The 20559-nt window shown below is 37.4% G+C and overlaps 1 protein-coding gene across 4 annotated transcripts; it reads left to right on the forward strand.

The window, feature by feature from the left end:
• The first annotated feature begins 3543 nt into the window (after positions 1-3543).
• On the forward strand, positions 3544-11313 carry ftr83 (finTRIM family, member 83). Of its 4 annotated transcripts, none has more exons than NM_001326488.1 (8): positions 3544-4182; positions 4757-4852; positions 5280-5513; positions 5652-5811; positions 6036-6107; positions 7888-7953; positions 9215-9304; positions 10354-11313. In NM_001326488.1, exons 1-7 carry the CDS (start codon positions 3607-3609, stop codon positions 9271-9273), a joined length of 1263 nt encoding a protein of 420 aa, NP_001313417.1. In that variant the 5' UTR covers positions 3544-3606; the 3' UTR covers positions 9274-9304; positions 10354-11313. The 4 variants fall into 4 exon arrangements, 3 of the variants coding, with proteins under 3 accessions (NP_001313417.1, NP_001313418.1, NP_001313416.1); NM_001326489.1 differs by having other exon boundaries at positions 9215-9300; XR_012406032.1 differs by having other exon boundaries at positions 3546-4182; positions 9215-10029; positions 10194-11313.
• The last annotated feature ends 9246 nt before the right edge of the window (positions 11314-20559 follow it).

The following is a 20559-nucleotide window of genomic DNA, read 5'->3' on the forward strand; positions in this document are numbered from 1 at the left end:
AAAACAAATTGTGTTGTTACTTTTCTTAGCTGGGCTATTTGTTATTACATTTATTAAACATCATAAGATTTTAAGTAGATCCCATATCAAGATAATGTAATGTGTATTTACTGTATATAGCGCATGTATTGTGTATGGCCTTGCACCCAAAGTGCTTCACAATCATGAGAGGGGTCTCTACACACCACCACCAGTGTGCAGCATCCACTGATGAGACAGCAATCATAGGACAATGGCACCAGTGCACTGACCACACACCAGCTTGGTAGAGTGGATAGATTGTTCAATTCGGTGGTTGAGGATTGGCGAGGCATGGTCGGTAAGGGCAGATGAAGGAAATTTGACTGGTACACCGGGGTTACACTCCTACTCTTTACGAGACATGCCATGGGATTTTAAATAATCACAGATAGTCAGAACCTCGGTTTAACATCTCATCTGAAAGATGGGATAAGATAATCTGTAACTGAGGTGATATCGTTAGCGACTCATCACCAGCAGCCACATCACCCTTGGACCTTGGACTACAACCCCGATCACCATCATCTGCATTATAATCCCCACACTTTTTACACGCTACAAATAAAAATCCCTTCTCTTTTCAATCACCGTCCGGTCTACTGTTTACCAACCTGAACTTACCAGATGAGCTTTTGCTCTGGATTCCAGCTACTTTTGCATTCCTTGCTCAGCGTTTTACAAAAGACTCATTTCCAGACAAGAACCATACCAACTATAATACTTACCTTCTCTGCACTCTATTGACATTGTTGCATAAATTATCTGGTTTTGCACCTATCCCTCATGTATTCTCCTGTGTATAACATGACGGATACAGGTTTAGTGGATGAACAATCATTAATCTGATTTGAATGCAACTTTAGTTGTATATAAAGTCCTTCAAAACTTAATTCAGGTAGATGGTGGTCATTTATGATAATTAATTCAAACTATGTATAAAGTAAGCAGTTAAACTGAAAGTGTTTCAGCTCTCCTCATGCTACAACCATCCTGGCTATCACCAACTTATTTACACAGTCCATATGTTTGGTTGCTAAAGGGCTTTTAATATGAAACACTCTTCATAGTCTTTCAAGGAGAGAGGAAAAAACCCAAAGTACACTTATCCTCCCTCCAAATAAATAACCCTCCTAGCTTTGATGGCGTGTGCCAAAGGTCACTATATACTTGGTCTCAAAGCGCTCATCCATCACAGCACTCCTCCGCAGTGGAGTGCTATACCTAATGTTGAGGTGTCTGCCAGCCCCTAAAACTACTCATAAATGCTCCACCGATGAGATCATAGCTTGCCAACAGACGCAGTAGTCACAAGACAAGCTTTATCAAGGATAACAGAAATGCATGTGCAAGTAAAATGAGCTTATTTATGATGCAAGAGTGCTTTTCTATTCCAAATAAAACCTGCAATCAACCACAATCAAACCACAGTCTTTTAAACTATTATATAACCTAATATTATTATTAAATTTAGACCATGTTAGACCACAGTGTTAATATTAGGCTAGATTTTGGTCGTGATTTTGGTTGTGGTGACCAAAATTCAATGACTAGTCGGCGTCCAAGGACAATGTTATTTTGATGTCCAATAATGACATCAAATGACGTTGACATTTGGTTGATTTTAGGTTGTGTTGGAAAGTAACCAAAATCCAACTTCGATCCAACATCTTAAACCAACGTCATATTGAAGTCAAATACTAACATTTATTCATCAGGTATGGGAACCAAAATCCAACGTCTGATAGACATCATAGTGGTAACGTCCACTCAACATTAAGCTCATTGGACATTGTTACTTGGTTGTTTTTAGGTTGAGCTTGAAAGTGACCAAAATCCAACGTCTGTCCGGCATTGGAATTTGGAAATTTTCACCCAAAATGCAATGTCCCCATGACACTTGTGTACAATGGCAATCTGACGTCATGTTGACATCCTACCTAAAAATCCTACCTTGTCCAGATTCTGCACTTTTTTACCCAGAGGTTAAAAGTAACAAAAATAACTTTGTACAGATGATTGTTATTGTTGTTGTTGTTGTCGTTGTTATTATTAGTCCTGTTCCACGTTCTGTTGAAGAACAAAATATGTTTGTTCATTTAGGAGATGCTTTAATCCAAGGCAACTTACAAATTAGTTTAGCAGGTTTTTTTTTTATTAGCAGTTTTTATTATTATTAATATTCATTCATTTTCTTTTCGGCTTAGTCCCTTTATTATTCTGTACTTTCATAAAAAGGTACAGGGACTGTAACTAGGGCAGTACCTTTTCAAAGGGTACATATTTGTACCTGAAGGGTCCATATTAATACCTCAAATGTACTTTTTAGTTACATTTGGGTACTAATATGGACCTTTTAGGTACCACTGTGGACTCTTTGGTACAAATATGTATCTTTTAAAAAAGGTACTGCCCCAATGACAGCTCCTGTACCTTTATTTCTGAGCGTGTGGGGTCGTTAGTGTGGAATGAACCGCCAACTTATTCAGCATATGTTTTTATGCAGCAGATGCCCTTCCAACTGAAACCCATCACTGGGAAACACCCATACACTCTCATTCACACACATACACTATAGACAATTTTAGAATGGTGGGGGAAAGCGGAGCACCCAAAAGAAACCAACGCAAGCATGGGGAGAACAAGCAAACTCCACACAGAAATGCCAACTGACCCAGCCAAGAATCGAACCAGCTACCATCTTGCTGTGAGACGATCGTGCTACCCACTGTTCCACCGTGGTGTCTCTATTATTATTATTATTTTACATTTATTTATTTATTTATTTATTTTTATTGTTGTATTTTTTTTTATTATTATTTAGTTCTTGTAACAGTGTTTGTAGGAAAGTATATGGTGCATATAGAGAGGAAAGAATGTTTTCTACAGAACCTAGTGGTTCAGTGTTGACCTTGTGAACAAACAAAGTAATGCAAACAAATTTAAAGCACACATCCAAAGTTTGTACATGCATAGCAAAAATCAGGCGGCATGCTTACAGTATATGCATACTCTTCTCATAATTAAATAAAAGCTTTGGCATACTTTAAGATTAAATTGCCTTCATCAGCATCTGTAGTTCCATAAAGAACCTTTAACATCTATTAAATCTTTCTACTGCACAAGAGGTTCTTTATAGTGAAAAGGTTTCTGTAGATTATTCAATTGTTTTATACACTAAGACTAAGACTACTTCTTTTAAGAACTATTCACCAAAAGATTCTTCAAGAAACCCATTGATTCTTGAATAGAATTGCGGCAACACCCAACCTTTATTTTAACAAATGTACAGTCCTTCAACTCTCAAGAAATGTTATGCCCTGAGATCATACATTTCCTCCATGCTTGTCTTCTTCACTGTCATCATGTTCATTGACATCTGGCAATACATGTTTCTTCTTTCTCTCAATTGCTCTCCTCACCTGTGCCTCAGCCACTCCCCCATTCATCTGCTGGTTTCTGCATAACCAGTTTAGACTCCCTCCCTGTTTACTCTATATAACTCGCTGTTGTGGCACTCCTGACTCACTTTTCCTGTCTCGCACACAAACGTACATTTCCTCTTCTGAGGTCTTTGGGGATTTAACCATGTCGTATGACCAGGACCTCTGTTACCTCTGCAAGGAAGACTTCAGGGACCCAGTTTCCATCCCATGCGGTCACGTTTTCTGCTCTCTCTGCATCAAGACCTACTGGGATCATGCAGATCAAACTGGACAATATGTGTGTCCCCAGTGCAGGGTCACCTACAACAAGAGGCCCAGCCCACGCCGCCTTCAATCCTCACGTTCATCTTCAACTCTGAGAAACTCAGATGGCTTCCCACCAGCACCTCCGTCCCCTGACTACAACTATGCTGGACCCCAAGATGTGGGATGTGACATCTGCATCGGGAAGAAACTTAAAGCTGTCAAGTCCTGCCTGATGTGTTTGGCTTCTTACTGTGAGAAGCACCTGAAGCCCCATTATGAATCGTCCACCTTCAAACGTCACAAGCTGGTGGATGAAATCGGACACTTGGATCGTCAAATCTGCCCTCAGCACCAGAAAGGTCTGGAGCTTTATTGCCGGACTGACCAGATGTGTATCTGCGTTTTGTGTACCGTGAAGGAGCACAAGGGTCATGACATGGTGTCCGCTGAACAGGAAAGGGCGGAAATGCAGGTAAGATCATGTCACAAGCTATACCAAAGTGCATTTGCAATCATATTTTTACCTTCAGAAATGTTATGCCGGTCAATCTGTTTTGGCAACAGATTAAATGGTGATAAATGCCAGTGAATGTAACAGTATGGAAGACCTTCCACCAGCTGTATGAAATACTGCACCTATTCATGCTAAAAACAGTATGTCTGGATATGCTAGACTGAGTGTAAGAATTGCCAACACCCCCCTTAAACAAACATGTGCAGTGAGGGCTCTCCACCCAAAGAGAAGACGAGGAAATGAGGCATGCTTTAGAAATGGGTTTATTATTAACAGTAAAAAAAAATGCATAGTGAGTTATAGACAAAGCTGGGATTCATTGCTAAAGAAGATTTTATTTTATAAGTAATGAAGAAATGAATTAATAAGCTTTAGAATGATGACAATGTTGCTCAAATAGTTGCGTAATCTGTCAAGGAGTGACTGAATTGTCATTTGGAAGTGGCTGTGGTGTGGAAGGATGTTGTATTTGTGACTTTCCTTTTTCGGTACACCTCATTGTCTTAAATTTGTTGTTTTTAAATGTTCTTAGCAACGGCTGGGCGCCACCCAAGCTGAGATCCAGGAGAAGATCCATGACAGAGTCAAGCAAATGGAAGAGTTAAAACAGGCTGTGGATGCTCTTAAGGTTTGTAAAACAATAATTAGTAAGGGTCACACTTTATTTTAAGTTACAATTCGAACTAATAACAAACTATTAATTTAGACGTTTTGGTCAATTAAGTACTAATTTGCTGCTTATTATTAGTTTGTAAGGTAGTAGTTGGGTTAAGGTATTGGATTAGGGATGTAGAATAAAAATAAGTACTAATAAACAGCCAATATCTTAATAATAAGCAGGTAAATGGTAACTAATAGTGGGAATTAGTACAAAATGTTACCAAAGTAATCACATAAAATAAAAATAATTTTTTTTTTGCAGTATTTGCAGATTTTTTTATTGTTTTTTCTTATTCAGAATTAAGCAGGTATACTTTGTAAACAGACGTGTGTGTACCATAGAAAGGATTATGAGTTTCCAATATTTAAGAAAACCTGTTGATTTGTTCTTCCAGAACTCAGCTCAAAGGGCCTTGCAGGAAAGTGAAAAGATGTTTGGCGACATGCTTCGTTCCATTGAAAGAATGCAGCAGGAAATGACCAAACTCATCTCCACCAATAAAAAAGCTGCGCTGAACAATGCTGAGGGCCACATGGAGCGTCTGGGGCAAGAAATTGCAGATTTGAAGAGGAGAGACGGTGAACTGACGCAACTCTCTCGCACCGAGGACCACATCCACTTCATCCAGGTGACTGACACAAAATATATTATCACTGAGCATAAGCACAATGTGCAGTTTGACAAGCGATGAAATTAAATACTATGCAAACTATTCTCTTTTTCCACATAGAGAAGATATTGAAACCCGTTCTGTTTGTTTTTTCAGAGTTATCATATGCTGATAGCCCAGACTGATGCTGAGGAGCTGCCGTCTGTGACTGTGAACCCTTACTACTCCTTCGGCCCTGTTACCAAGGCTGTTTCTGAGATGAAGCAGCATCTAAATGAGTTCAGCAATGAAGAGCTGGTCAAAGTGGCAAAGACAGGTATGTAGTCTAGTTGTAAAGCATTTTTTGGATCCAACATAGAATTGAATATAGTGTTCAAACACAGTCTTGCTTTATTTTAAACATTGTGTCATGTCTATTTTAAATACTTTATATATTTTTTTCTTGGGAATGATTAAACAAATCACATGTTCTCTCATTCATTATATTGAGATTATTAAATATTAAACCGGCCTTCTTTAAAACTCTCAATTCTTTTCCAGTTAACAAAATGCCTTTCTGCCAGCTGGAGGAACGCAAGAAGAAAAATGAGGAACGCAAAAAGAGTATGAAGGGTAAGTTAATGAAAATAATGAGAAACTTTAGCTGTCCCGCTGTTTGCTTTGTGCAGAATAGCTGGAATTTTGGAATGGCATTTGTCAAAAGCTAGTGTTGGGCTCCAAGAAATGGGTTGCCTGTTGCTAAGCAATGATCTTAAGCCTAGCATAACATTAAAAATACATAATTATTAGACGCTCTCCTCTCTGAAATGCACACACACATACATAATGGATGTTTTAATTTGGCTTTCAGTTGCATGTACACTGCAAAATCTGGCATCTGTTGGATTCTTACAGAATAAAAGCAATCAACTATTGAGAAATACTGTAAAAAGTAATCTTCTGAAATATTGGAGTTTAAAACTGGTCACACTTTATTTTGATGGTCCGTTTGTTGAATTTAAGTTACATTGCATCTACATGCCAACTAATTCTCATGAGATTATAAGTAGACTGTTAGGTTGGGGTTAGGGTTTGAGTTAGTGTAAGTTGACATGTACTTGCAAAGTTTCATACAGTCAGTTAAATGTCTGTTGAAGGAGACAACAGACAAAGTATATTAACTTTTAGCATCATTATTCATTAATCCTTCTAATATACTACTCAAGAAATAACTTACTATTATTATCTGTTTTAAAATGGTTGTTTATTTAAGTTTTTTGGTGGAAACTGTAATTGTAATGTGAAGTGGACGCTGACAACGGAGTGCGATTCCAAATGAAGAATTTATTCAGCAGAATGGTCAGGCAAGCAAAGGTCAACACAGGGGATGTATGTAGGCAAATCCAGAGTCTTGTCAAAAACACAGACGATAGGTCAGTACAGGCAGGAAGCAAACAACATAAAGAAACAAACATGGCAAGGGTCAAAACATGCCAAAGTAAGGCAAGGAAAATGCGTTTTAACGTCACAAAACTGCAAAACAAGACAAGTCTGTGTGTTTGTGTGCTGTATAAATAGTCCAACTAATTAGTCTTTGAGCAGCTTCAGCTGTGTTAGTGCGGTTAAATAGGACCAGGAACCGGTGTGTGTATCTCTGGCGCATGACTGCAACTTGTAGTTCTTAAAAATGGCGGATTTGTGGTCAGTTAGCGATCTGTGTGTATACTAGCGATCTGCACAGACTGGATCGCTAGTGACCCTGACAGTAATTCAATAGAAATGTTGGAAAGAACAGAAGTTGTTGAAACATTAGTATTTAATTCCAATTTAAAAATCTTTACTTTATCTTCAATCAATGTAATGTGTCTTTGTTGTGATAGTTTCTTTAAAAAAATTACTGAAACCTTTGTTTTTTCACTTCTCACTGTATTTAACAAATCAAATTAAATCACTTTTATTGTCACATCATCAGCAGCATGTGTACTATGATGAGTGAAAAGCTTAGGTGCTAGCTCCAGACAGTGCAAATACAGACAGTGCAAAATACAACAACATACTTCAAAAAACAAAACAATATACAATTGGCAATGTTGACAGTAATACGTAAAAGACAAAAAACAAATGAAAGCATTAAGAAAAATACACACATGTAGGCACAGATAGACAACTGCACTGTCAAAAAGGGTGTACACAGAGTTTGACTATTGGTGAAAAATTACTGTAGGCAATATTGTTTTAAGTTAGGATTGGTTAAAGTGCATTCTATGCTATGAAGTTTGAAAGTGCCTTTCACGCCATCCAAAAAGTACCTACAACTGCTTTTTTTCTTTGTAACTTAATCTGTTTGCTATAAAATATCAGACTAATTCAATGATTAGAAGTTTGCTTAAATCTCTCTTTATTGTGTCTCTAGCTGATGATGTTGACATGTACAAGAGCCTCAGCAGTGCTCCCCGGACCAGAGACGAGTTCCTTCAGTGTAAGTTTATTTTCATACAAGAATTTCCTTTTTTTGTGTATGCCCATGAACGGAGGGCGTTGTTGTAGAGAGAATACACACGCACAAGATATTAAGTTCAAGCTCAGCAAAATTCTCACTTCTTCTACTCCTGATTAATCAAATCATTTTTAATATGTTGGGATAGTTTGCATGAAGTGTTAGGAAAACAGGCTGTCTTTCGTCCTGTTAAATGTCTAGTGGGAGTAGTCGAACATCATTCCTTACATACTGAGTTTGTGTCCAAACACACTGCAAGAACAGGCGTAGACTGCTTAGTGTGTGGGTGTATGGGTGATTCACGATAACTGCCATCAGTCAAGCTATTAAAAATGTAGTCGTCTTCTTTTCTAAGAAAAGTCAGCTGTATTAATTCAGAGGACAAAACAAATCAAGCTGTACAAAAAATAAGAAGAATTTTTAAAAAGAATTGAACTTTTATGGAAGCAAGGAATTGTTTTATTCAAATTATTTAATAATGAGGTTTTCACAAAATGCTTTCTTAATAATGATAATTACCATTATTATCATTATAATTATATCATTTTATATAATTATGATATTGAGAGGAAATTATTTTGATTTTGTAAACAGTGTAATTTCTGATACGTAAGACTGACAATATGCTTTGCCATCACAAGATAAATTAACCTTTAAATGAGTTCAACTGAGGCGTCACGGTGGCGCAGTGGGTAGCACGATCACCTCACAGCAAGAAGGTCGCTGGTTTGAGCCTCAGCTGGGTCAGTTGGCGTTTCTGTGTGAAGTTTGCATGTTCTCCCTGTGTTTGCGTGGGTTTCCCTCACAGGTCCAAAGACATGCGCTATAGATGAATTGTATGTGTGTGAATGAGAGTGTATGGATTTTTCCCAGTGATGGGTTGTAGCTGGAGGGGCATCCGCTGCGTAAAACATGTGCTGGATAAGTTGGCGGTTCATTCCGCTTTGGCGACTCTACATTAATAAAGGGACTAAGCCGGAAAAAAAATGAATTAATGAAGGATTAAATGAATGTGCTCAACTGAAAAATCAGTTCATTATATTTCACAGTATTGTTGATTTTTCTGTAATCTGTCATTTTGTTCAAGTTAATTAATCTGTGGTAAGCTAACGCATGAATAAATACAGTAAAGTTTGAAGACTAATACTTAATTCTAAGACTTATGAAAACTTAAGCTGTTTAAGATTACAGAAATGAATATACAGGGTGTCCTAAATGTTTATCGACACTCTCGGCCCTCTAGATCAGAGACGTTCGCGCACCTCTGGCAGACACCACCACCAAATGTCCAACCAGCTCTGAGAGCCAATATGCAGCCTCGACCACTAGGCAGGTGATTTTATCCACATCCATGTTGTACCTTAATATCAGAAATGCTGATCTAAGATCATATTTGCTTTGACATATTCATATTTATAAGCTATAATTTGCAAAACTGCTCCTAGATCAGAAATCCTCGTCTAGGGTAGCTTAAAGTAAACCACATGCTGTCTGTCTTGTCATTTTGGGGTTCTCTGTTCTAAACCTGTTTACTGAGATTTTTTTTTATCATTCTTAAATTTGGCAGGCACTTTTATTCAAAGCAACTCACATTGCATTGAATCTACACATTTGATCAGTTCTGGTTTTCCCTGGGGATCAAACCCACAACCTTGCCATTGCAAATGCAGTGCTCTTTTATTTGAGCCACAGTAAAAGTGTAAAGTTCATTTCTTCTGTTGAACACAAATGTACTTTGAAGAATGTTAGAGACCATTAGCCACTGACTTTAATAGTATTTTTTTCTATTGGGGGTGGGGGTTTGTGTTCAAAAGAATAAATGAAACTGATAAAGGTTTGGAAGGTGAGTAAAAAAAGAGTAAATTTTCATCATTGGCCAAACTATCCCTTTAACTCACATATTGCAATTAAAAATCACCTAGTAAAACCTGTGGTCTTTTGTACTTAACCCATGCATATTGGTTAATGCATACAAAATTACTTACAGCATCTATTTAATACAGTGTCTCATAGATTAATTCGGGTTTTTAAAGCACCAAATTACTATGTATATCAAAGGTGTCCAAACTCGGTCCTGGAGGGCCGGTGTTCTGCATAGTTTAGCTCCAACTTCCTTCAACACACCTCCTTTTAAGTATCTAGTATACCTAGAGCTTGATTAGCTGGTTCAGGTGTGTTTCATTGGGTTTGGAACTAAAATATGCAGGATGCCGACCCTCCAGGACCGAGTTTCGACATCCCTGCTGTACATGGATGAAGATACTTTCATGCAAAGTGGGCAGAAATTCATTTTGAGAAGGGGTGTCTTCAACAAAACTGACATTTGTCTTCAATTACTTCACCAATCCTGATCATTCACCATTTGTCTTGTTTATTTTCCAGATGCCTGCCAGCTTACTCTGGACCCCGACACGGCATACAGACAGATCTACATCTCCCGAAGCAACAGGAAAGCAGCACTGAAGAAAGATCCTCAATCTTACAGCGAAAGCAACCAGAGGTTTGACTGCCTGCCTCAGGTCTTGTGTAAGGAGTCTCTTTCAGGAGGTGCTTATTACTGGGAGGTGGAGTGGAGCGGTGAGGGAGCCTCTGTCGGTATCACCTATAAAGGCATCAAGAGGGCCGGTTATGGAGACTCTGCTCGAATCGGCTACAACCGCAAGTCCTGGAGCCTCTTCTGCTCTGACTCCAGCTACTCAGCCCGACACAACAAAGACCAGCTTGAGATTAAAGCGCCGTATTCTTCCCGTATCGGGGTCTTTCTGGACTGTGCAGGAGGCACTCTTTCTTTCTACACCGTGTCTGAGTCTATGTCACTAATTCATCAGTTTAAAGCCTCTTTCAGTGAGCCAGTGTATCCTGGCTTTTGGGTGTGGTACGAGTCTGCTGTTACTATTTGTCAGCTGTAGATGGTTAAAATGGGATATGAGGGCATTGTTTCCTTCTTTTTAATGAGTTTGAGTTTTTATTCTCTTTTTTATGAGATTCTGATTCTTGTGAAGATGATTGGATTGTATTAAAACTGGTAGTCATAGTCTGTGGCATATCAAATAGCTAATATGTTTATATTGAGAATTTTTTAAAAGCGCAAAATATCTTAACATTTACATCGATTTGTTTTTGCATAAACTGTGAAGAATATTATAGATTTATTATATTTTTGTTTTTTTAATCTATTTTATGCTTTACCTTGTGTCCATCTGTGTGATTGTTCTGATTGATTATTATGAAGTTTAATCTGGCTCAGAAAAAAGATTTACACAGGTTATATAATATGTTTGATTGATGTGGGTCAATTTGTTACCATTAATGATAATAATAAAGTGTTCTTTGAGACTGTTATTGAATCATTTCTTTGACAAATTGGGGAAAATCTAACTTGGGATGCACAGATGCTTCTACACAGTGTTGAATCTAACGTGCAACCTCTGACATTTTACAATAGTTGCCTCTGGTGGTTGCTTTCATTTTTACCGCATTATTTACAACTTACAAATAAGGTTCGTTTCTGTTGGCCTAGTGCTTCAGATTTGCTCTGACATCTGAGAAGTTAAAAAAGGGTAATTTTAGGCTAATTGCATAATCTTTAACTTTAGAATTATAAAAGTGATAGTTATTGTAGTATTTCGAGGGTCAAAACTTGCCAATGGTCAAAACAGACCTGGATGGTTTGGGTAAAGCAGCAGGGGTGGAAAGAGTAATAAAATATTCTACTTAAGTAAAAGAACTGTTACTTCCAAACAATTTTACTTAAGTAAAAGTAAAGTTATATGTCTATAAATCTACTTAAGTTAAAATTAACTCAAAATGTACTCACCAGTAAAGAGTAACTATTTCTCAAAAGGTACATGAGAATATAAATCTCCAATAAGTTGTTTTCATAGAATAAACAACTTTAAAAATAAAGACCAGTATTAAAATATATATAATTATTTAAAATATTTTACAGATTATCCTATTTAACAATTTAAACTAATTCACAAATTCTAATGCAACAGCTGCTGTGTTAAAATGTGCATAGCCAGTTTTGCTTCAAGCCCCTGTTAAAATATAATCCTGGTGGTAACGTAACATTAGCAATGTTACGAGCACAGTTGGGCTAATTACTTCCAAAATGTAATACCTTATATATTACTAGTTACTGTCATTTTTTGTAATTAGTTACATTACAATATTAATATCTCAGAAATGTGTTACACTACTTTTGTATTACTTTTAGGTTACTTTAACCAAAATAACCACAGAAGTATGACTCATTTTTCAATTTTCAAATACATTTATCTATTAATTGCAATTGTAATTGCTTTTTTGTTTGCACAAGGAGTCTGACAACACCCAGTGTGTGTGTGTGTTTGTGTGTTTGTGTGTGTGTGTGTGTGTGTGTGTGTGTGTGTGTGTGTGTGTGTGTGTGTTGTGTGCGGTTTGTGTGTGTGTGTGTGTGTGTGATCTTGTTGACTGTTGTGTGTTCAGCTAGAACCAGAGGGATTGGGTTCTGTCAGGAGCGCTGGGTCTCTCTCTGGTCCTCTCCTTCATTCTGGTTCCTCTTCAGTTCAGTGTTTTCACCTGAGCTGAGCCTAGAGCAGTTTTACTACCTGCTCTACAAAAAAGTGTGTTCATGACTTTACATGAAAAGTAGAATAATACAACAAGAACATATAAGAGCATCAAGCAGCATAACGAGCTGTTTTTAACCTCTAGAAATTGATGTGAACCAGATCGGAAGTCTCCAGCCAAACAGTTTCCAATGGCGGCGCCCGCTCATACTTGAAGACGAGCAGTAAAACTATTCATAGTTCATTGATTCTGTCTTTTTCATTTAATTTCTGTGATCCATGCATACTTTTGTCATTTGATAAAGGAATCTCAACTCTTTGTACCCCTTTAACCCAAAACATTAGTTTCCGGTGTTTTATTTTTAAATTTCTTCTTAATTTTACATTTGTTTGATTTCATATTTTGGTTTGATGTTACATTTAATGATGCTGATAATGAATGGACGTCATTTATAATAATGATCCCATTCAAACACAGTTGTTTATCAGAAGAAATAGGAGACAGGAGACTGAAATGTATGGGTTTAAGTAAAATGTTCATATGCATTTTATTCTATTATGGTCTGATAACATCTCTTTAACATTTCAAGTAAAAATATTGTGGTTTAGAGCATTTCTTCAGAAAATGGCAGCTGCCAGAAAAACTCGCTGTGACTGAAAACTCCTCTAAAGCTAAAACATTAGTACTGTGTCGAGTAAAATGAGCATGTATGAAAACTTGATACTATCTTGTTATTTTAGTTAAAAAAGAGAGAGAAATGTTTAAACGTCATTTCTATATTTAGGAAATGTCACCAGTAATTTACAAAAAAAAACAAACAAAAAAAAAAACTATTGACTAATTACCAGAGAAATGTACAAAATCTAAAATGAGTCAAATCTCTGATTTTAACACGATCAGTTGATTATTTTTATAGGAAACCCCATCTATTAAGCTAACTTAATGAAGAAATAACAAAGCTTTTTTAACATTATATTACAATATTTAACAGCTTGGAATGAGTAAATTTTCCCTTTTCTTCTTTTTTGTCAAAGAACACTTTAAAATGAACAGTTTTATTTAGCGAAGGATACTTTACATTGAACAAAAGTGAGGATAAAGTCATTTATATTGTCTTACATTTTTAATTCCCGTAAATGCAGTTCTTCTGAAACTTCAAGTCATCAAGGAAGTTGAAAAAACTCCTCCCTGTAAGTCTGTTCACTTTGCCCTTCACCAGGACATAGATGTCTGTCTGAAGGGCTGAAATCCCACCTGAAAGAAGCAGAGGAACAGGATGCTAAAACATTTAGAAATAGAAACGAATATGTGGTATCAGAAAGCTTTCAGAAAATGAGCAATTGTGATCATTGTCAAGTGTTTTGTATCTGCTGTGTAGTCTGTTGTCCAGCGGAGGGTTCCAGCAACTGTGGGAGGGTTTCTGAAGGTTTGTCTGTCCATTTCAGGATGGCCAGCCATTCTGGATCAAACTCAAGCATCTCCTAGAAGGTTCCTCCACAATCTGCAATGACAAAACAACTGAATCTACTTCTGGATCTCATTACCATGCTGGAAGACGGCAGGATCATTACCTTCAGAATGAAGACATTGGTCAACTTAGAGAAACTTGCTGATCTTCGGGGCAGCATTATTCATTTTTCTTAACATGAAGGGACAAACATGTTGTTATAAATTTTAAACTGATATCTGCATTTTATTCTGAGCCTTTTTCACAAAGTTCATGTCTGAAACCTGTAACTGCAAGAGATATAGAAACAAACTTGAGTTCACGCTGATGTTGATGTATAATAATGACAGCATGCAAGCCGTTCGCAAGTAAATTGTCCACTTTTTGTTTAAAATTACTTTCATGACACTCAATTTCAAATATGGATGAAAACAAATGTTCTGTGGGCATACGTTATAGCAGATATAGTGTGCACTCACCTGCCACTTTATTAGGTACACCTGTCCAACTGCTTGTTTCTAATCAGCCAATCACATGGTAGCATTTCAATGCATGTAGACATGGTCAAGACGATCTACTGCAGTTCAAACCGAGCATCAGAACGGGAAGGAAAGGTAATTTAAGTGACTCTATACGTGGCATGATTGTTGTGCCAGACGAGCTGGTCTGAGTATTTCAGAAGCTGCTGATCTACTGGGGTTTTCACGCACAACCATCTCTAGAGTTTAGAGAGAATGGTCTAAAAAAGAGAAAATATCGAGTGACTGGCAGTTCTGTGGGTGCAAATGCCTTGTTGATGCCAGAGGTCAGAGGAGAATGGCCAGACTGGCTCCAGTTGATAGAAAGGCAACAGTAACTCAAATAACCACTCGTTACAACCGAGGTGTGCAGAAGAGCATCTCTAAACACACAACAAGTCCAACCTTAAGGCGGATGGACTACAGCAGCAGAAGACCACACCAGGTGCCACTCCTGTCAGCTAAGAACAGGAAATTGAGGCTACAATTCGCACAGGCTCACCAACATTAGACAAAACAAGATTGAAAAAATGTTGCCTGGTCTGAGTCTCAATTTCTGCTGCGATATTCGAATGGTAGGGTCAGAATTTGGCATCAAGGACATGAAAGCATGGATCTGTCCTGCCTTGTATCAACGGTTCCGGCTGGTGGTGGTGTTGGTTTAATAGTGTGGGGGATCATTTCTTGGCATACTTTGGACCCGTTAGTACCAATTGAGCATCATATCAACAATCGACAAATCTGCAGCATGATGCTATCATGTCAATATGGACCAAAATCTCTGAAGAATATTTCCAGTACCTTGTAGAATAGATGCCACGAAGGCTTAAGGCAGTTCTGAGGGGAAAAAGGGGGTCCAACCCGGTACTAGCAGGGTGTACCTAATAAAGTGGCCAGTGAGTTTATGTTACAATTAATATGTGCACAACTTAATATATAATATATGTATTTTCAGCACATTTCGAAAGATAATAGTTTTAATAACTCTTTTCTAATAACTGATTTCTATGATCGTTGCCCTGATGACAGCTCATAAAATTTTACTACATACTTTTAATGAATAAGACTTTACCCAGAATAAAATATATTATAGAAAATACTGTGAAAAATTCTTCTGTTTGGGAAAAATTTGAAAAATAAAACAAATTTACAAGAGGGCTAATAACTTTGACTACATACTGCAATGAATGCCATGTAGTGTGTGAAACAGGCTTAAACTAAAGGGAACCAAAAGCTTTTTATTTATCAAAAGCACAGAGTGACGGTGAATGAGGACCCACCTGGTGCTGCATCAGAGTTGAGTCGAGTGCAGGTGAGCAGAGATCCAGTATCTGGACTGAAGGTGCTCTAGACACTCAGCAGCAGCAGCAGCAGCAGCAGGGCTTCCTAAAGTACTGGTCTCCACTTCCTGTCTGAGGAACTCCTTCCTGTTGAGGGAAAAGTAATCCGTTACAATCTAAAGTCACTTAAAAAGGTAGCTCAATGTGTTACTTAGTTACTATTTAAGGAAATAAATGTGAACGTTTGTGTTATTTACTTTTTTATTTAGAGTACGGGCTTATAAAGGCCTCTGCTTATTTGCAGTTATTAATCATCTAAACCTATTTTTTTTATTTATAGGCTTAATTCAGTCTACTTTTACTTCCCTTTATTAATCAAAAGTTTAGATACTTCACTGGTCATCATTACTGATCTGTCTGCGCCAGCTACTGGGAGAGAATGATTTAGCATTTTTATTCTGCACAGTGTTTCTACAGGGGTGAATAATGCCAAGCCAAGATTTGTTTCTAATTATGCATTTAATTCCTACTTTGAAATAATAAATCGACTTTAAATAAACAACGACTCAAGCTAGCTAATGGCCACTGTGTGGATCACTGTTACTGCAGTGGTTGCCAATAATAATTTTTTTTTTTTGCTATTGTTTCTAGCTTAATAAAGAAAAAAAAAATTTGATTTCAGAATCGAATTAAATTACTTATATTTATTGCTGAATAACAATGTCAGTTTTCTATTGGCCTCCTGGCAAAGTGAATGATTTCAGATTCTCTGCACATTTTTGCAGTTTATTTATTTACAAATGAGGACTGGATGCTCAAAAATGTCACTCATTAAATCAATTACTAAATTATCAGAGATTATAAATATAAGAAACTAGTTATTTTTCACTTTTAAGAGTATAAGAGTAGGCACTAAAGCCCAACCCCATTTCAAAATGTCTGGCCTCGCTCCTCATTAATAGTAGTAGTAATACAGTAGGCTATGAGTAATCTCTGGGTCAATACCAATTCTTTAATGAAAACTCTGAACTCAGATCTTATGCTCATGGCTACTCAGAGGTTTGAGAATACATCATTAAACCCTACCTTAATAGCCTCAAAAGAACTTTTGTGTGTCTACTTTCTGAACGAATCCTTGTTTTAAACAGCCCAGACAGCGCTGGCTTTACTTCTTTGTTGAATGATTCCGTTGTTTGAGCGAATCCTCTCACTGGTTAGACATTACTACACCTGCTGGAAGATTTAGATTCTTATTTTGAGGATTATTTTCATTTTTAATCAAAATCACACTTTTTCATAATAAAATGCAATAAAGTGCAATAAACTCTATTCTTTGAAATAAAGGGAGAGTTCACACACAAAATAATGTCGTCATCATTTACACACTTTTGTGCCATTTAAATCTGTATCAATTTCTCTGTATTGTAGACTAGTTTTGGTAAATGTTTACTTACTTATTTTCACATTTAACACAATAATGTAATTTCTGAGTCAACTTTAAACATTAAAATAGAATTTTTGCAATAATTTGCATGAATTCAATTCAGGAACACCAATAATGACTTGGTCACTTCTTTTTCTTTTTCTTCAGGGCCGTAAGTATTACATGTTTGATGACACAATCTATTCATTTCATTCATGTGTTTTAGTGAAACTCGCCTATTTCAAGACACGGATAAGAGTTTCTTTAACAAAATAATTAAAAATATTCCTAAATTAAGGTAATTAATAAATATTTTGCCAATAAACATTTAGTTTTTTTTGTGTGTGTATGTGTGTGTGTGTGTGTGTTTGTGTGTGTGGTGTGTGTGTGTGTGTGGTGTATGTGTGTGTGAGTGTATGTGTGGTGTGTGTGTGTGTGTGTGTGAGTGTATGTGTGGTGTGTGTGTGTGTGTATGTGTGTGTGTGTGTGTGTGTGTGTGGTGTGTGCGGTTTGTGTGTGTGTGTGTGTGTGTGTGTGTGTGTGTGTGTGTGTGTGTGTGTGTGTGGTGTGGTGGTTGTGTGTGTGTTGTGTGTGTGTTGTGTGTGTGTGTGCGTGTGTGTGTGCGTGGTGTGGTGACAGGGGACATCTTCTGTCTGGAGCATCAGGCCAATCTTCTGCTGTCCATAATCAGGTGGTTTGTCTTGGTCAGGCATCTCAGCTGAGACCTGTCCACTATGGGTGACCCTACCGGTAGCTGTGAAGTACCAGTGGCGTAGCTCTCAGCATCACTGATGCACACAAGCCCTCACAGCACGTCAAGCTGCAAACCATGTGAGGGACCCTAACCTACCCTAACCCAACAGCCAACACTAACAACCCTAACAACAACCACTAATGTGCCAAAAACCACTCAGAGGAGACCAGCAACACGCAAGAAACCGCCTAGAAAACCTCACTAACCGCATGTCAACATCCAAAAGAACCCAAGAGCCGAATATGAGCAGCACGGACAATCACCAAAACATCCAGCAATGTGATAAACTTGAATGAAAAGTTCAATTTGATTAATTGAAAACTTATTCTATAACTATATACAATATATACAGTATGTACATACGTGCCCATTATCCTTCATCTGGCACTAGGATGGCTCAGTGCCTGGGCCTCTTCCTCCGGGGCTCCTTGGGCAGCGGCTCCTTGCTAATGTCCACCTTGATCTGAGGGGGGACGCTGGACTCGGACCTGATCTCCGTGATGAGCACACGTCCATCAGGCTGCTCGGTCTCCAGCAGCGCAGGCCGGCCCAGCTTCTCCCACAGCCGCTGCTTTACCTCCAATCCTTTCTGAAGGGTGTATCGGCCAGCACGCTTCTTCACTGTGGAGTCCATCACACTGCGGTAGATGCCCTGGTATTCCTGTACACTCCGACCGTGGATGGAGAGCGGCTCTTCCTGCAGACACTCACCCACTGGGGGGACTGGGGCTGCGGGACGAAGGGCAGGAAGGACAGCCGCGTTCTTCAGGTGTCGCTCCAGCAAGAAGTCCCTGAGGTGTCCGGGGACAGTCCTGGTCCTCTGTGAGCGTCGCAGCGTCATCATCAACAACTCCAAAACAACTTTCCAAACTGATGTAACTCAGCCGAGGGGAGATTTGCTCAGAGTTGTGCAGCGGGATGATCAGAATCGATCACTCTATAGACAGTAGCGTGGATTTGTAAACCAACTCGTGTTGCCGTGGTGACAGAATGACGAGGGTCATTTAAATGTACACAATTTCACCCTTAAGTCAATTAGAGCAGCAGGAGCTGTATGTACACTACAGTTTTTTGTTAAATGTTATTAAACACAGAACATCTCTTAATAAATATTAGGTATAATAACAGAGGGCCCATATACCCAGATAAATAATGTCCCCGTTTTTCTTTATTATTTTCATCTTTGAACTTGAACATCGCGTCATACGTTTCCACGTCAGAACTCTGGTCACGTGTTTTAATTTATTGCAGTATAAAAAAAATACGAGGCACAATTCAAACATTTTCATCTACATTTACAGAACAGAGCACAAATACTAATCAAACCAATAATATAAAAATAAATAAAAACATAGAATAGACAAACAAACACAGACAAGGAATGACTTTACAGGCTCTTCTATCCATTTAATTTGTTTCAATAAACTAAACAGTCTTCTTCCTTATGTTGATTTTAAAACAACTATAAAGATTTACTTTGGTTTTGTTTTAAGACACTTTGCAGTTATCAATAAAATTTCACCTAAATGATGCAATACTAATTGAATATTACCATCTTCTCCTGATAAAACAAGGAAAATATCATTTATAGAGAATAGAGGGGCGGCGACAGCTGTACAAGCTTTCTGCAGATATCGTAATGTCAAATTTAGATCTTTGTAAGACCATTACATATTAAATTTAAGACTTGAATCACAAGATCAAAAAGAAAAAAAAACAAACATCTTTAGGCGGATTTATACTTTCGCCTGGCACCGCATCGCGCAGCTCTGCTGACTAATCACACATCCCCAAATGGACAAGGCTCTTGAAAACGACAAGTCAGACAGATAAACTGAGAAGTAGGAAGTTTCCAGAACTATACATCAAATAATTAATATATTTCAAGATTTTTTAAACAAACTATTTCTCATGATTTTTTAATAATGATTATAAAGATTTTTATAACCATTCAAGATTTTTAAAATGAAATGCATCATTCACTTTTGTTCATATCTCTGACAGTTTTACCAATTAAAGTTAAGTATTAATAACTACAGAAAATTGGTTGCTCTACAATTTTTTGCCAAAATTTTGCCATGGCCTTTTTTTTTTTTTTTGGTTTTAACAAACTTATCCCTCAAGTTTTTCTAAACTTTTATAAAAACATTCCTCCTTTCCCACTGCTGTTGCTGTCACGTTACGTGGACATTGGAAAAATAAGACCTGTGCAAAAATATTTAACCTAGAACAGCAAATTTAAGACTTTTTAAGGCCTAAAAGTTCGATTTTTAAATTTGTAGACTTTTTAGGACCCCGCAGAAACCCTGCTGTATGGTGATGACACCCAAAGGTTATTTTTATATGATTATTTACTTTTTTAAGGAACTAAATTAATATATAATTCCTAAAAAACATTGGCACGGCACTGCCTTAAAATAGCCACAATCAGGGATGGGCTGGGTTGGGCTTTTGTCTACCTGAGATCGCTCTAAGATTTCAGTCAGTTGAATGAGTTTAGAGGAGTGATTGTGTGTGTGTGTGTGTGTGTGTGTGTGTATGTGTATATATATATATATATATATATATATATATATATATATATATATATATATATATATATATATATATAT

Source organism: Danio rerio, chromosome 5 (assembly GCF_049306965.1).
Source record: "Danio rerio strain Tuebingen ecotype United States chromosome 5, GRCz12tu, whole genome shotgun sequence".
Taxonomy (NCBI): Eukaryota; Metazoa; Chordata; class Actinopteri; order Cypriniformes; family Danionidae; genus Danio; species Danio rerio.

Coding starts and splice junctions, on each gene's coding strand:
- ftr83 (NM_001326487.1), top strand. CDS start 3,607: ATGTCGTATGACCAGGACCTCTGTTACCTCTGCAAGGAAGACTTCAGG. Junction 4,853..5,279: donor AGGCTGTGGATGCTCTTAAG/GTTTGTAAAACA, acceptor TTGTTCTTCCAG/AACTCAGCTCAAAGGGCCTT. Junction 6,108..7,887: donor ACGCAAAAAGAGTATGAAGG/GTAAGTTAATGA, acceptor TTGTGTCTCTAG/CTGATGATGTTGACATGTAC.